This window comes from Vollenhovia emeryi, unplaced genomic scaffold, assembly GCF_000949405.1.
Source record: "Vollenhovia emeryi isolate VEMERY1.0 unplaced genomic scaffold, V.emery_V1.0 DF939156.1, whole genome shotgun sequence".
NCBI lineage: Eukaryota > Metazoa > Arthropoda > Insecta > Hymenoptera > Formicidae > Vollenhovia > Vollenhovia emeryi.
This window is the reverse complement of record NW_011967210.1, coordinates 297,954-316,097: the sequence shown is the minus strand read 5'-3', so window position 1 is coordinate 316,097 and position 18,144 is coordinate 297,954. Positions and strand designations below refer to the sequence as shown.

The following is an 18,144-nucleotide window of genomic DNA, read 5'->3' as shown; positions in this document are numbered from 1 at the left end:
AAATTTCTCGCTCTCTCGTAAAATCCCTTTTCCTTCACTGGTCTATCAGATAGCGTAAAACGAAATTATTAAAATATGTACGTATTACTCATATTATTGCAGAATAATAATTCTCACGCCAATTATATGACCATCTGTTTCTTCCGACACTCACTTCCTATTCCGGCATAGTCTTCTTTTACTTCTCGCACGCTTGCATCTATCTCCAAGTAATTTCAATAATACTTATTGAACGAATCGAGCGAAAGTACGGAGCTTACAGATTCGCGTCAGAGAGAGAAGAGTACTTACTCTTGTAAAGTGTAATTTTACCTACTTGACATACGAAAGAGAGGATGATGTATAAGAACAAGCTGTAAATTTTGAAGTTTAGAGGATACATATTATTTATATATATAATATGTTATTTGCTATATCGCAAATGAGAAAATATTTCTAAATCATAATCCATTCTCACTCTTTCGCGAATTCAGTATTAAATGTTCCGCGCAAGGATTAGTTAAACTGCTCGTGTTCTGTTGAGCAGGATTGAAGGAGAAACAAAACGTCCGCCCGAAGGAATAGAAACTATGTTTCTATGTCTTACACATGAAAAAGATGAGCCGAGAACCGAGCCGCTAGACGAATGAGAGAGAATTCGTCTCGGTCGCATCTCGACGGACAGATCAGAGTTCGCGATCCCTGCGGTTGCTGAGTTTTACGATTGCCGTGAGGGAAAGAGGAAGGGAGGGAGGGAGAAATGGCGGTTTCTGCGGACGGGCCCTCGACCGACTCTCTCCCCGTCTTCATTAAGATACCGGAGAGCGCCCGGTAAAAAGCGGAATATCCGGGCGACGCAAAGTGTTTCGCCGGTACCTTACGTGGTTTTACGACCGTTGCCTTTATGGCTTCTCTCGTTTCTCCCTTCCCTCCCGCATTCGCATTCTCCCCTTTTCTCCCCATGCCCCCGCCGAGGGTACGCTCCCCCTGACCCTCTCGCTCTCTCGCCCCCTTCTATCTCTCTCGTTCTCTCGTCCTCCGTGCAGTTGCATCGCTCGGGGCGGAACTTATTCTCAAGATCGACGAGGGGGAGGACCGGAGAGGGATTCGGTTGCGCATCCGCCGATGTCGTTCGGGAGATTTAAGCCGTACTTCGGCATCAAGCCTCCTCTCCGTGGTGTCGACGGATCGGGGCGAATTAGGGCGTTTGTGGATTTTACGACGCTTAAAAATCATTCACGAGCGGCATTTACGGCGGTTAAATATACTTATGCCACCTCGTAGGCTAATATGCCATACGAAAGCACCCTCGAGGCATTTCTCGAGCTATGAAGATGTGTCGCGTACGCTGTACAACCGAATTCATCTCACTACCCAACGAGCACGTCGCGTCGGCTCCGCTCTAACGTTCTCCATCGATTAATCAGCAAGATTAATCGTTAGAACATTTATCTTTCAAATTAGACTATAAAATCGCTTTCGACTACAGTACACATACTTTGTCTATAATACACGTTTGTTCCCTCTTTCGATTGAGACTTGGCGCGATTCCGCAGTTAGACTAGTTCCTCTCATCTCGCGAACGACCGGGACGCGAGTCGACCGAGGGAATCGGTTTACAGTCGCCGCAGATTCCGTTTGCTCTGCCTGGAGCCGACGATCAGGCGTTTGTTGCGCTTCGTCGGGGTGGCCAGTAGGGGCGTCTTGCACGGACCCGCGTGCGGCTTCGACGAGCACGAGATGCAGAACTCGATGGAGCAGCCCTGCCTCGAGCAGGCACCCACATTCTTCTCGCTATCCACGTGACAGGGAAAGCTGCATCTCGGACACGGAAGTAGGTACTCGCCATTTGCAAGCGTACGACTAGCCTGAAACGACAAAGAAGATTGTTGTTAATGCCGAAAGACAATAATTGGAACTAGAGCGACAGCATAGATTATTATTATTATTAAGCAATTAAACATTTGCTATTTTTATAAGTGAAGAAAATTAAATTTTTTTTAAATAAGTTGTGCAACTAATAAGTCTTCAATAATAATTCTTCAATTTTAAATGATGATCTAAAAGCTACGATTTATGGAGTTAAGAATCTGAAGAGTCTCGACTTTCGACTAATTTTCTGTTAATAATTCTACATCGTAGAAACATATTGGCTTACATAGCATAAGCTACGCTTACGAGTGATAGAACAGCAAGAAGCGATTCTTTCCCGCCTTTCGAGTAATAATTAATGAGATTAGTAGCGTTGATAGGCACTTGCTTATCGATCCTGACTTAAATTAATGCGACGCGAAGGATGCGACGAAGCGCGACCCCAATACGGTGTAAGAGAATTAAGTTACACGCGTCTTCCGAAAAAAAGAAATAAAAAGATTAAAACTCGATAAATTCCATAAAAGTGAAAATAAAAATAAAGAGTATTTATTTAAATGTACAAAAATGGTTTATTTTCAGTACTTTATTTATCACTGTACATCTCTACATTTTAGCAATCATTAATTTTTCAAAAATTAAAGGTATTTTCCAAATGTTAAGCATACGAGTGACTTTAGTAAAGATTTAAAATTTTTTTTCTATTTTGTAGTAAAAAAGGTATATTCTTTAAATTAACTGTAATATTATTTAAGAAGTTTAATGTGCGTGCGTGCGTGTGTGTGTGCAGTAATAAAAAATATTACTGTATTTACTGAAAAATATTGTCTTTGATATTATACGTGTCTTACTTTTCAACTCTCATATCTCATATTTCACTGTTAGAAGATTCTTCAAAAGAACTACAGATTCTATTATTATTTGCAACTATTATTATTATCATTGAGCAAATATATATGCATGATAGAATGCACAAAGTATTATACGATCGCGTACACAGTCGACGAAGCTGAGAATCGCACGGCGTGGCGCCGCAGCGGTAGCCGATACTTTTGAACCGTCTTTCTTAGAACTTTGATAAGAACAACTATCGCGTAACTTTCAGTTCGGAGACTTGCACGATTGTAGATGACGAAAGAAATGCGAGCATGCATTTCTTGCTCCTCTCGACTCAGCAAAGTTTCAACGACTTGCAACTTTGAAATATCAAAATAGTGCGGATCAATGACTAGTGAGAAACATAAACAAGAGATCAGCATTAATATAAATTCATCATCCAATGCGTGCGTGATTTATTATTGAATTTTGGTGAACATAAAAAGTTCACCAAAATTCAATAATAAATAAATGTAAGAAGCTTAAATTAAGACTTTTATTGTCAAGCAAGATAAGAATGTCGCTTAACGCTTGCAAAGGAGAGAAAGCGTATCATCATCCTCTCACGCTCTTCGCGTTATCCTGCAGTCTCGCGATCGTCTTCTCGCTGTGCGATCACTAGTAGGTGAGCGCGTGAGAAAATCCGCATGAGGCGTACTCGAGACGAATATATCGATATATCGATCTATCCTCCACGACTGACGTAAAAGTGTTCTTTCTTATTAAAAAATAGCCAGGCATTTTCTTCAAAATATATATCAAAATACCATAGTATTCAAATATACATTTTTTCATACACAGGGTGTTATGTAATACCCGTCTCACCTTCTTATTCACGAATACAGCGGACTAGACTGGGTCGAAAAGTCCTGTACCATTTTGCAATTTTCGCAATAGTTAACGAGTTATTAATTATTGAAGATATAAAAAAATAACAGAATATATATATACAAAGTATATATGAAAAACGCCTGACGATGTGGGAATTCTTTGTGCTCACACATATTCTCGTCTGCAACTGGGTTCGAGAAATACCGACGATACAAGATTAAGGCAGGGCAACAATGTGGTAGCTGGTTCGAGGGGCGCATATAAATGATTGGAGGAAATTCTACATCGACAAAGACCTCTACTAGGAAAACTACACGATCCGTTTTATCTAATAAAATGTTACCTATTGTACAATTATATTGTATCAGCTTCTTTCAAATTTGTAGTAATAAAAACACAATATCTGTATAATAAATTATTTTGGTTCTTATAATAGAATAAATAATGTATTTAAGTAAATGTTTGAATTTGATTATTCCGGTGTGATAAAATCTACAATTTAATAACATACAGATACTTGTATTGTAATTAAATAAAAATTAACATAGGAACGTTAAAGATATATATTCGTATTTTTAAGAATAAAATAATATTAATTTTAAAAATCGACAAAATGGCAAAATTTTTTACATAAAAAATTTTATTCAAAATAGACAAAGGAATTCTTTCCATCACTTTCCCCTCGCACATTGGAACGTGGTAGTTAGGACTCGGCCGGGGGGAATCCTAAGCACACAATGTAGAAACTGGTCTGAGACTATTCCTAGGCTATTTCGGTTTCTCCGAGAGATTCTCCTATTACTAACAACTGTCTCTAGAAAATCTACACATAATGACATTATTTTAATATTAATGTAACCCACGAATATTTCGAATTCCAGGTGAAGAACCGATCAAAGATATGGCAGGAAGTTGATCAAACATCCTGCCATCAATAATACGTTTCTCTAATTTTTCATGGTTCTACAAAACGGCGCACACAAAGGAGAACTTTTTCTGAGCATGATTTGGACGGTTTTCGCTTCGAAAAACAAATTCTTAACATCACTTCTAGCGATTTAAGTTGATTGATGACATATATATGATTTCCGGTGGGACTTCGTGTAGCGAACATCCGGCTGATGCAACACTGTGATATACTAAAACTATTTCTCTATATTTCCTATTCACGACTTTTCTTTATCTTTTGCTCACAATTAGATTAAAATATAAAACTGCAAAAAGAAGTGTACATACACAATATGCAATGTACACATAATAAATTTCAGTATAATTTAGAGAATATAATAATTATATCATAAATTTGTTTTTAAAAAATTAGTTATATATCTTTTATTTACTATCCAGATTTCATTAATAAATTTAATACAGCTTTGTGTAAAGACCGTCATTAAAGTGCTCCTTTGCAATAGAAGACTATTCTTCAACAAAAGGTAATCGATCCTGTCAGACTGTCGTGAAATATTACTCCGAGTATCTGTTATTTCGTAAGAGCTGCTTTTATTAATGGCTGTAGACCGATCTTAGTTGCGTCCGTAGCAACTTAATGAGGAAATGTAGAAGCAGACTAGGCCCTTAGTAGTCCGGCGATGGGACTGCCACAATGTAGCAGACGGTCCAAGTAACTCTGTATCTCCTACATGTGAAGGGTTCAGCGATCCTCACGAAGAAAACCGCTTGTCCGTGTCCCGTAACGACCGCACACCACTATTCTCGTGGACTGCGTTTGCCCGGCACATTGTAGCACGGAGAGAAAAATTCCCACGAATTGGAAGAGAGACTGTACGGGTCGAAAGATTTGAACTCCGGGTACTAGGGACGTTTCACGGAATTCATGAAATATTATTCCGAGTATCTGTTATTTCGTAAGAGATGCTTTTATTAATAGCTGTAGAGCGATCTTAGCGGCACAGTTGCGTCTGTAGCAACTTGATGAGGAAGTTTAGAAGCGGACTGGACCCCTAGTCCGGCGGCGGGACCGCCACAATGTAGCTGACGATCCAAGTAACTCTGTATCTCCTACATGTGAAGGGTTCACCGATCCTCACGAAGAAAACCGCTTGTCTGTGTTCCGTAACGACCGCACACCACTATTCTCGTGGACTGCGTGTGCCCGGCACTTTGTAGCACGGAGAGAAAAATTCCCACGAATCAGGAGAGAGTCGGTAAAGGGTCGAAAGGTTTTAACTTCGGATACTAGGGATGCTTCACGGAATTCATTTGCAACAAAGTTGTAATTCAACTTCTAAAAGCCGTACGTGAAAATAATATAACAAAATTTTCAATATATCAACAATAAAAAGATTGTCTTTCAAATTAATAAAATGTATCGAATAAAATCTTGTAAATTTTTTTAAGTGGCAGGTATAGCGCAGATAAATGTGCGCTGTTTAGTAAACAAATGAACGAAAGGATCCGAGTTCAAATCCAACCGCGGACACCGCTGGTTTTTTCGGACGCCAGCTCTCGGAGGAAAGTGACAACCACCGAGAGAATCCACGCATTATTTCGATGCCTCAAATGAGGAGGCCCGGGCCCGATTTGGGCTGTAGCGCCATTGGATGGATGTATGGATGGAAATTGTTTAAAAATATATGGAAAAGATAACGAAGGGAGGAAGTGTAGAATAGTATCGGCGTGTTATCTGCGAGTGCGTCGTAGCAAGAAAGTATCGCGCATGTGTAGCATATCGTAACAAAGCAGTCTTTGATACTTTATCCCTTTCCCTTTGCTGCTCAGCAACCGGATATAAGAGGCGTGTCCAAAAATGTAGAAGTAGATAACAGTTGATCTCGCTTGGTGGGAAAAATTGGTAACTGTTTGCACATGTAAAACAGGAATGAGACAATAATTTATAATTGTCTCACAAGATTTGTTTTTGTTTGTTTGTTTGTTTTTTTAGTTGATTGTGTCGACGAATTGCTTTTTATCTGCTAGCATTTTTTATTCGATTCACTAACCAAGTAGTATTCGTTCGTTTGACAAATCACTTTCGATCGGAACGCGATAATACGATCGAAAGATCATAAAGTAGATAACAAGCGGATGACCAGTAGCACTGTTATACGTTGATTTTTTTTACACAATTCATATGGGTTGAAAAATAATTGAAATATAATTTATCTGTCAAGCTCAAAGTTTGTAAATAATATTTTGGGAATCGGCAAATGTGATATTAATGATTTCCGCTAGTCAACGAAAATAATGCTGCCAAATTCGATAAATTATTATTAATCGATCAATTTCAGATTGAATGCATGGGCAGTGTTAAAACTGGAAATTTAATTTGAATTTCTAGAGAATCAATCCACGCGAGAATAATGATATGAAGGTGTTCTCAGAAAATGGCAAGTCACACGGTAATATTAATGTTAATTAACCGGTCGGTTTTGAAACGACAAATGAAATTGATAAGTGACGGATAACAATCTCTAAGAGGATAAATCAACGTCGCCGTGCGACGTTTCACAAAAGTTCTCGCTCGCCAAATTAATGTTTCATAGAATTTCTTTACCCAACGCCGGCATTTTTAGCAAACGGGACTGATTATGATGCTAATGTCTTTGATCGAGAGATCTCGTGGAATTTTGCAGGCCAGCATCTTGACAAATTCGAACCATTTATCCGCGTCCCTTCGCCCATCGGATCGAATTAAGGTGTGCCCGTAATTCGATATCTTCATTAAGCATACTGCGTATTGAATTACGGTGAACTCCGATTCTGCCGAATTACCGCTCGGCCGACTAGATCTTTTCAAGGTACATGCCGGTTTCCTCGTTCACACTCGATCGAATCCGGGCCCCGTGCTCTCGACTTTTTCCCCTTTCCATGCCGAAAATTTTAATAGATTTCGACGTAGCCGCACGCTCCAGCTTTCTAGGTTTCGTAATAAAGTTTGTTAATAGGAGAGATATTATCGTCGCTAACACTACCAGAATTTTTAATTTAAAAAGACAGCTGTAACGGAAAGTACTGAAGATACAAATGTTACAAGGATACTCATTTTCTGTTATAAGTCCACAAGAATGCACATTAATTGAAAATAGTAAAACGATTATTGTATAAATGACGATTGTTTATTACCGCTGATAAGAACATCGCGAGTACAACGGTACGATAGCGATTGTGAGTCGGCATTCTTAGCGAGCCACAGTTAATTGTGAATAACACGCTGATAATTCCTGAAGTAATGTAGCGAAACAACTATGTACCTAATCGATAACAATCGCAGTCTCGTAACTCCAATCGTGGACTACACGTGGTATTAATCAAAGAACGTTATTGACAATATTGTAGCGAAGTTTTTCTATATACATATTATTATATTATTATTAAAATATGTATTTATTTCACTCGTAAAGATTTTCCCATTTTCCTCAGAAATTTATAAATAAAAGACATTTAATTAGCCAAATGTAAAAAATATAAAACAGTTTGTAGTGTGGAAATATTGTGTTATTTTGTTTATCGTCAGCTTATAAAAATAGTAGTGATTAATTTAACAAACCGTCATGTAATTCCGCAAGTAAAATCGTATAACGAGAAAAGATTTTTGTTACTAGGAGCAGATAAATTAATAAGATCTACGCGTCGATTATCCGTCAAATTCATGAACAATCTAACTGATGAAAACCTAAATCATGTTGCTCAATGCAGTATACTTATTTATTGCACTTGTCAAGATGTGCGACGGTAACGAGTTACCATGGCTTATTGCGAGCGGCAGTTACGTGCGCAAGAATTGTGCGACGTAAAAGGAGATACGATAAAGAAGGTACTAACCCTGCAAGAATGTTAAACCCTTTTTTGTCCACGACTGCGTGCACATCGCATTCTTCTCTCATCGGTTAAGATCTCGCGGCTTCCCATCCCGCGATCGGGATGAGCTGACGCTCTCGAAGAATCGCACGCATCTTTTCGCTTCGATAGCTATTACTTGACAAAGGAAGTTGTTACGCATCGTCAGGCACAAAAATTGCCAATACTACGATGTACAGGTACCTTGTGATACACCGCCATTGTGACTGCCCAATTATTCTATCGCGTCACGGATTCATAAATTGAAGACGACCTCGAAAGGCCGCCTGCTCGATGAGAAACTCGAAGTCGTCTTGAGAAATTCGGTCGATGCGTCTACCCGTGAAAATGATTCACGCTTGCGGCCTTTCCCGGCGAACTTATATATTTCAAGCAGAAATGAAAACAGGCCCCTTATAAAGAAACAAAAAGAATCCGTGGCAAACAATTTTTAATCAAACCACATTTCGCAAAGTTGGATCAAATCCGACAAAGGCTAATTTCTCGAGATGCATTTATTGCCCGTCCATTTTTATGAAATAATGGAGTATTACAGATTGAATCATTTAAGTTTTAGTTAACTATCAAATTTTATAAAAATATCTTTTTATATTGTATATGAAGTGTATAATAATTTAATAGCACAGATAAAGAAAGAAAAAACAAACAAAATCTTAGGGTCAGCTAAATTTCAATTACACGGTGAATCACTTCGTGATTCATAATGTAAAAGTTTTTTGCATAGAAAATTTTCAAAGGTTTGCTAATAAATGTGTAATCACGCCCGGATTAATTTAATTTTTTAATTTTATTTCTCGTCCAAAAGAACTTGATCTAATGTTTGACTGAATCGAGATTGTGAAAACTGAAGAAGCGACGTAGCCGCAGTAACACAATTTATGATGCGTTTCCGCTCTAAACGCATGGTTTCGATGACAAGAGAAATTTATTTCTTATCAAATCGTTCCTCAGAGAAAATAAATGTCGAGTTCCTTTAAGATCCAAAGTATACATAGTCTGGATATATGTACTTGTCGATGATTTTGCATGTGCAGATATCTATGGCATGCAGAATTCTAAAGTTTCACGGAAATCCCTAGAAAATTTCTCGTGACATTTCGTAAGATGTATTTACCTTGGAAGACATTTAATCTAATTTAATTTCAGAATTGTATGCAATTTTGTCATAATTAATGAATTTTCAGTTAATAAATCTACAAATATTTGAAAATTTGTCCACTTTTCAGATAAGTAAGAAAAGTACAAGAATGCATTGAAATAGCAGGCTCGGCTATTCAAAATCGATGTAAAACGAAGTAAGTGTCCGGCCTCTATAAATATGTCGCTACGTATTCGCTCGTATACAAGTCTGTTTTACTTGGACGTACTTCGACGAAGGGCCGAAGTAAAACTTTTCGACGGAGGTTCAATGCGGAGAGGCGTCGGGACACAGCATCACTCTTCGTGAAACTTCACGCATATACTCACGCATACGCAGACACAGCGTACTCTTGAGAGCGCTCTCGCATATACACATGCGTGTCTGCACGTCGGAGCGGGGTCGTTCGGTTTTGAAGTGGGCCAGAGGCCCGCCGGCAACGCGCGTCGGATGTATCATTATCTCGGCCTCACTCTGTTGCTATGCAATTAGAGTCCGTTAATCGGGATCCCCACCCCATCCCGGCAGAAACCGAGAGAGCGCGCCTTTCGTGATGCCAATCCGTGAACGGGAGGGAGGAGTATCCGCAAACCACAGAGGAAAGACGTCGGAGGAAGAGAAAGAGGACCAGCGCGGGAGACCGAGGGCAAGAACGAGGCGAGAAGAGGAGACGAAGAGCACAAAGGGGAAACAGAGACAGGTGCTTTGGTGCTGGACAGGGACAACGCGACCAAGAGCGAAAAGGAGAGGTGACTAAAGAGAGAGGACTCGGGAGGGAATCCGCAACCAGTTCCCAGACGAAGACGGCAACAACAACAATAACAACGGCAGCACGTGGACGTGGAGGCTCCATCTCAAACGTTCTCCAGACTCCGAGCCCTCTTTCTCGTCTCCCATTTCCCTTTCTCTTCTCTCTCTACCACTCATGTTTCCTGGCACTTATTTTCGCAATTCTTTTATTCTGTTCGTTGCTCTCCCGCCCGTAGCGAAACTCAAATTTTCGCACGCCGGAACTTGGTTTCGGCATACCGTGATCCGACGAGCGGCCTTTTCTGACGCTTGGGATATCGTGCGATCAAAATTAACGTTTCTACGCTTTCGCATTTTTTGCTGTAATCAGTGTCCAAGCTGAAATCAGCCGTCTAAATTATTTCAACGGCCAAAAAAGATTTTTAAAACCATGTAGCAATTTTATAATTCTTAAATAATTCATTTCAACTGATGTATGTAAATTACTTTATGAAATACGTAACGTTTACTCTTAATAAATATGGCTCTAACAAAAATTACTTGGCGTAATTTTCTAAACATTTTGGTGTCATATGTTTTCACGAACAAAGAAGACGCGATTGTGCTAGGCTTTCTCCACTTTCATTAGATTTTCCCGACTTTGGGGGATGCTGCACACACCAGTATCCAACTTGCGCGGGAGATGCGTCGTCGCGGCTGTCGACCACGAGACACTCGTTCATTCAATGCGGTCCTTCGGTCCTTTTCCCGCTCTTTCTCTCTGGCGCTCTTACTGTCCCAAACTGTGATAAAGGCATATGGACAGGATGCATTTGGTACGTTATTTATTGAAAGAATCTTGATGTATCGATATTCACGTTAATTATGTTAGATACTTTATTTATTGTATCTATTTATTTAAGCTCCTGTTTTTATGATAGACATAAATACAGTCTTTAAAATTAAAGTTGCTATTAAGGATAAAACTTCAATATTACAAACGGACTCTGATAGCGGAAAATAATGATTTATAAACTATTGTGTATGTCTTGTTTTCGTTACTTTGTTTCGTCAATGTTGTGCGACAGAATCATTTGTCACGTGTTTTACAAAATATAGTTATATATTACTTACTGTAGAACATTTGGATAAATATTTAGTGAGTTTTTATAAACTGTGTTTACGTCATTGGCTCGTGAGTTAATTTTTAATCTGACGTGGCTGATTTTACGAAAGTAATCGCGGACAATTGATTTATTTTAGGCGGTTGCATTTCGTGACAAATCAAGGATTAACTGTGCGTTAGATGACTAATTTCTGAATTGCTCATCGCAACGTCACGTTTCTTGGCACTTATTGATCTGGACTAAAGGGTTTCAAAGAAAAAAGACACGCGGCCTTGTATTATGTTCAGATGATCGCCAATGTCCACGTTATTTCCCAAAAAATGAAAACCTTGTTAAGCGAGTACAAAGTGACGCGCATGAAAAACGTGTTTCAAGGTTCTTAATTAGCATCGCGATGCATCTCGCGAGGTGGCCTCTGACGCGATAAGATGCAGATTCCAATTATGATATCCCGCACGTTAACTTTTAGTTTGCTAACTATGCGTTTTGTCTGTTTGACATTTAAAACGTTCTTTAGACATATGCAATTTTTCAATCGTTAAAACTACATCGACGGTCTTGAAAAGTCCTCTCTCTCTCTCTCTCTCTCTCTCTCTCTCTACTAGTTTTTTTACAAACTTTTACTTGCCGACATACCAAAAAATTGCGATTGCTACATATATCTTTTCATCGAAAAAAATTTCTTGTACCAAAATCAGGACTAAAAATGATAATTAATGTTATACTAATATTTAAAAGATATAAAGCGACTATAAAAATATTTTTGTATTTCTCTCAACAAACGAGATATTTAAAAATGAAGCTTTCTCTATAGTTTTCATTGTACATACATAGTCCTCTTATCTCAATTGTTCATTTATCTTCATCAAAGGCGGAATCCGTTTGTCCGTCCTCCCACCACCGATAACAAATTTCGTGTCAGCACCGCTCAGGATATCTCGCCGATGACGCGTCCCGCGAATCAAGGACGCGCGCTTCGTCCTGCGCAAAATGCGCAGCAGCTTTCCCGCCCTCTGCCCTCTCTCTCTCTCTACGTCTTCCTTCATGCCGCCGCTAATCAGTCCTCCCCCCTTCGTCTCCGTCCGCGGCGTCTTATAAATTTCCCCGGCCCCGGGTCCCATGCGCCTCTATTACGCATACATTATTCAACGCAATCGCCCAAAAACTCTCGTTGCCAATTCAACACGATGCACCGTAACCGGGTAGCAACAGGGACCCAGCAACAGGACCTGTCTCCGTTCTGTTCTCCCCCTCCAGCGTCTTCGACCAGCACGCATCGTCCTCTGCGGTCGCGACCGCCTGTCTTTCTCTTTCTCTCTCTCTTCTCCGCATCGTCGCTTTCTCGTTAACAACGTCGGCTGTTCGCCTTTGGTCCGGCACAGTCTCCCGCTTTTTCGGCATGTTTCGACGGCGAAACGTTCGCGTTCACAACGACGACGGGAATTCAGAAATTGGCAACTCAGAAACGTGGCCTCCATAATATCAATCTTTGATGACAAGCATGTAACGAGAGAGAGAGAGAGAGAGAGAGAGAGAGAGAGAGAGAGAGAGAGAGAGAGAGAGAGAGAGGGGGAGGTAATTAATATAAATTTCTCTCGGGCATAAATAATTCTACACTGCATTAAATGTAATTAGTGGAATTAATATCATTAAACATTTATCGAAAAAATTGTCAAATAAATTTGTTATAAGATTAATGTTTTGATTGTACGGTACGATATCGTTATCAAACTAAAACGTAATATCTGTAATAAGAGAGACCGGATATTAGATACGAATTCTACGGCGGGAGACTTTAACGCCATCGCATAATAATTTACTGGTCTACTTCGGAATGTTATTTGTATTCGTATGCGTCTGTACTATTACGTATTCGAAAGTATTAGGGTATCACGTACGTGCGCGTGAAGGCGAAACCTCCCAAAACAAATCGGTGACAATAGGGCCAGTCAACTACAGCATATGCGAAACGAGTGGTGGGCCAGCTTGAATATTTAATAATCGGCTCGCGCGCGAGAAATTGGCGAAAGAGATTGCAACAGGAGGAAGGCGTCACCCTGTGAGGCCGTTGAAATCGATCTTCCCGTTGCAGATGAACAACGCATATCTGTCTTCTCTTTGGTCCAATGAAACGCCCACGCACTTCCGCGAGCGAGAACGCGAGAGAATACGCTTGCGATGTCCTACGCGTTTTATTAGTTCACGTAAATAATTGCATTACGAGGGCGAAGCTCGAACTAATTATAGGGCTGATCAGTCCCGGCTAAAATTCATTATTTATTCACTCATGATAGAGACATTACCGCGAAATTAATAACAAAATTAGTGATTCTATTCAACCATAAAAATTAGTGAAATAATTGGTAATTGTTATTTTATCTAATGGTGTTATAAAAATTGTTAGTGATAAGACTAATTTAATGATTCGTTTGATCTAATGAATCCAAGGATGCAGATTGTAACTAAATCGTCAAATTCGCGGATTACCGATTATCACGCAAATGCTGAACAATTTTTTTGCTATGTATCGTTTGATCTGTTTGATATCGAGCGTTTTCTAAAAATGTCCTGCTCTTTCTGTTCCATTTTTTTAATCGAGGATGATTAAATCGATGCCACGGGATCACCCTACTTATCTTGGTGGACACAATTAGTGGTACCTTTAAGAGGTGTCTCTTCGGGGTAGGTAGCGAAAAGGTGGCCCCTTAGTGGTGCGTAATCAGGTACGATCGGGATCAAAGGTCAGTCCTAACGACGGTTCGATAATGAGATGCAGATAAACGAAAGACGGGTGTTCCGTTAGGACTAACGCAGGATGTCGACTTCATTCTTCTCTACAAGATTAGGAAACAATATCGCTGCGAGAACTTGGCACTTCATTTTCGAAAATCAAACGCTAACAGTTTGGCACCTACAATAATTCTCCAGTTTCTGATAAGTGGCTGCAAATATATATCTTATATATTCATGCGTGTATCCGTGACTACATATGTGAACATCAGAATTTAAAAGATTGTGAAAATTTTCGTTGTATTATATTAAATTTTGTCCCGTAATATTATTTGTGCTATTCAATCGAAAAGTCACTCTTATATCACAAAAAGACTTTGTCCTTCTAATGTAGAAAAATTGTTAAACGACGCTAACTGGCAAATTCTAATTAAAGAAATATATTGCGAAAAATATTATCTCAGCCAGGGGTTTCCCTACACTCTAAGCGGGCGTCTCACCAATTCGACCACTGTGATGACATCTACGCGTTTATACCTTGGCTGAGGCAATAATTTCGCAATGAATCTCTTTAATTAGAATTCGCCAGTTAGCGTCGTTTAACAATTTTTCTACGTTAGTTAATCATGTACTGACGTCAAATAATTCTTTACGTTTTTCCTTCTACTCTATTATTTTCGACCGGTATAATTTTAGCGATAGAAAAACTATTATCACTCTCTTGAGACATACATGCCGCAATGATGAATTACGTCTACGAGAATCTGCTGACCGACTTATTGAACGTGTTCAGAAAGGCTAGTTTCGTTCAGTAGTTTCATTCAGTAGCGCCGAAGGTGGCTTCATGAATGAACGAAGCAACCGGACGTCGAAGGACGTCACTCAGGTAAAGGCTATCGAGAGCATTGAACGCGATTACGAGCTCAAAGGCCGGTTTTATCTCGCAACAATAAGTGCCGATTTCTAACATTACTTGCGACTTATGCCTCGCGCGCAATGTACCTATCTAACAGCTTCTAATTATGACTATTGATGCCCCGTTGGCTCGCACATAATTTGTCCGCATTGCACGTGTCTCTGTACATAAATCGACAGTATTCGCTCGCAAATCTTATTAATTATCATATATACAAATGTTATATCAACAAAATGTGTATGCAAATGATGAAAATAAAATGCAAACGTGAAAATCTATTGTATCTAAAGACTTCTTTTTAACAATTGCTTGTGAGAAAAAACACGTTGCCTTCCTCAAAGAATAAATCTTTCCTCTCTCCTGTTTCTCTCGAAAATTGTTTTATTTACGCATCATTGATCAATCGTATTCGTTACACGAGCCTTTGATTACTCGCAGATTATGCGGTATGAATGTAGCATCCGGTGGATTCCAATTACAAATAACGGGAACGCGAGTATTCCGACGGGCATTCCGCGCAAGGCCGTTCATCGCCCGGTAAAGCCCGCGACTGTTGATCTTCTATTAGACATGTCGCGATTCTATTGGCTTCAACTTGTACATATAAACCCTATCAGGTGTCGTTGTCCAAATAACTCTTCCTCAAGAATGTTGTCGTGCAATCCGGTTTTGCGTCGCGCATGAGTGAGTCTCCCCGATTCGATAAAGTAAGCGAAATTATATTCACCGAGCGAGGTTGTTCTAAATCAAAGTTGGTCTCATAATCTCGCGGGTTTCTGAGAAATCATGTCCCGCAACATACAGTGACAAGATATAAGAATGCTATAAAATCGGGAGGAAACGCGCGAGAATTTGGGACGCTCGAGAGATCGTTCACAAAACTCGGTAACAGATTCTGTAAAAAGAATGGGATTTTTATTTTACAGTCCTAAGACACTTCTCACTTTTTCAAAATCATATCAGCAATCTATGCTATATAGTTTGACTTTCGGTCTATTGCATATTATACATTGTACAATCGTACGTTAATTGTCGACAAATTTTTTAAGCGTTTCGATTTGTTCGTATAAAATAGAATGTTTTCAGATGCATAAAGCACATTGTATTATAGATTAGGCTTAAGAATAATTAAAGACACAAACAAGGGCACGTGTTCATTTACATGTATCACGAAAGTGTATCTTCGCGAAAATGTTCATGTCTCCTTTGAAATAGATTTCCCGTCCACGGTCGCGGCGAAAAACGAACGTGTTTCAGCTCCTCATTAGTACACAGACGATACCCCTTGTAGCAACAAGGGCGAACAATTCCTCCAACATGCGTGTTCATACGTGACCATTATCTATACGAATCGCGTCCCGCGATGGAGCAATTGCCGGACGGCGAGGCGAGGCCTCGTAATTCTTTTATGACGATCCGTGAAGCGAATAACTTAACCAGCCGATACGAACGTATCGCGCCGCTCGTCAACGCGTCCAATTAATCGCGCGGTCGGCGAATCTATAAAACGATTAAAGTGATGCGTGCGAGCGGGTGTAAAACAGAAGAAAGAGATTTTAAATGTCAACTAGTAGAGAAACTAATCGTTCTCAATTGTACGTAATAAAATATCGCTACGATGATCGGCGTGCGAAAAATAAAAGGATATTCTTCGCGATAATTTCGACCACTTTATCGATAAAGGCGACCTTAGTTTTTACTTATGCAAAATTAAAAGTGCCTTTTTTCTTGAAAAAAGGAAATGTTTAAGATAAAAGTTCTCAGATCGGGATACTGTATAGATGGATTCATTTGGAAAAGCTGGTTCGAGTGAAACAACTCCGGTATGTTACACTTCAACAGAACCGGAAAACGAAGGCTTCACGCAGCGAGAACACGTTCCCTGCCTTTGCGACGCCGCGTGTTGTCTAGGTCGTGTAAAACGAAGGGCGTAGACAAGGGAGCGTTTGGAATCTGAGGAAAACGAAGCGGGAAAGAGCGTTCGTGAGAGACACTCGGTTTAGAGGCCTATGCGAGGAAACGAGAAACGCCTGATGAAACGCACGGATCTTTATTACAGTCGAGAGATGCGCGCTAATGATAATAAAAGCAGTAATAAGATTCGCGTCTCTCCGCATATGCATAATATTATAATTGCGATATAAAAACATGGGAGTAAAATTAATGTATGCGGATTCCCCCCCCCCCTCTCTCTCTCTCTCTCATAATTAAAATAAATAAAATAAATAATTATGTATGTGTAAATAAAAATAAAGTGTGTAAATTTTTAAAGATTCTTATACTTTTTCTAGACGTAATACTCGTCCATAGCTTGATATTTTTTAATATCAATAATATTAAATGTTGTAATGTAATTTACGAAAGTGGAGATATCTATACAAGGAGAGAAGTTTCTCTTAATATTTGTCCTCTGAAAATCACGTAAGCGTGGGACAATGTGGCATTTTGAAGAACTTTATGAGTTTTTTTAAATTTTACCATACATTTTATCAGTAAAATGTGTACTAATTGTAAGTATAATTACTAATAAAATGTATGGTAAAATTTCCGAAAACTCGCATAAAATTCTTCGAAATGCCATGTTGTCCAGCGATGACATGATTTTCAGGATAAATTTTAAGCAAAAATTCTTTCCGTGTAATTGTAAGTTAGACCAGATTAGGAAGTCAAATCTGTTGGATTATTTTTAAGGACTTGCGGTAGGTTAGAGATTCATCGCTGTTCAAAATAGAAGCTCCGTTCGAATGTATACCCTGCCGAAAGACAAACCACGTGCCTGTTCGCGGCAGCTGTTGTGTGCAAATAAACAGCGAATGTCCTTTGACCATGTCCATATATGACACAGTACAGTTAGTTTTGAATCTTAAGCTGCTGCATAGTGGCTCAGAATTCTTTCGTGATACACGCTTACGTAACGAGCTTTTACTTTCGAACGGTCTATCCATATCATCTTCTTGTGATCCAAATAACGTATTAAAAACTAAAAAGGTTTACATTATAAATAAAAGGGTAATTATTTAGATTAACACACCCACCTCCAATAACCTTGGGCTTGACATATATTATAGAGGTCACCCTCCTGAGTAACCCTCAGAAGGATTTAGCCGGCGCTCGTTGTTTATTAAAAA

The 18,144-nt window shown here is 39.4% G+C and overlaps 1 protein-coding gene across 1 annotated transcript in view; it reads right to left on the bottom strand.

Annotated features, from left to right (window-relative positions):
• Positions 1-935: 935 nt before the first annotated feature.
• Positions 936-18,144, bottom strand: part of LOC105564998 — a 37,414-nt gene continuing 20,205 nt past the window's right edge. The window contains exon 2 of the mRNA XM_012017802.1: positions 936-1,847. Within this exon, the coding sequence (XP_011873192.1) occupies positions 1,596-1,847 (252 nt within the window). The 3' untranslated portion in view covers positions 936-1,595. The remainder of the gene's footprint in view (positions 1,848-18,144) is intronic.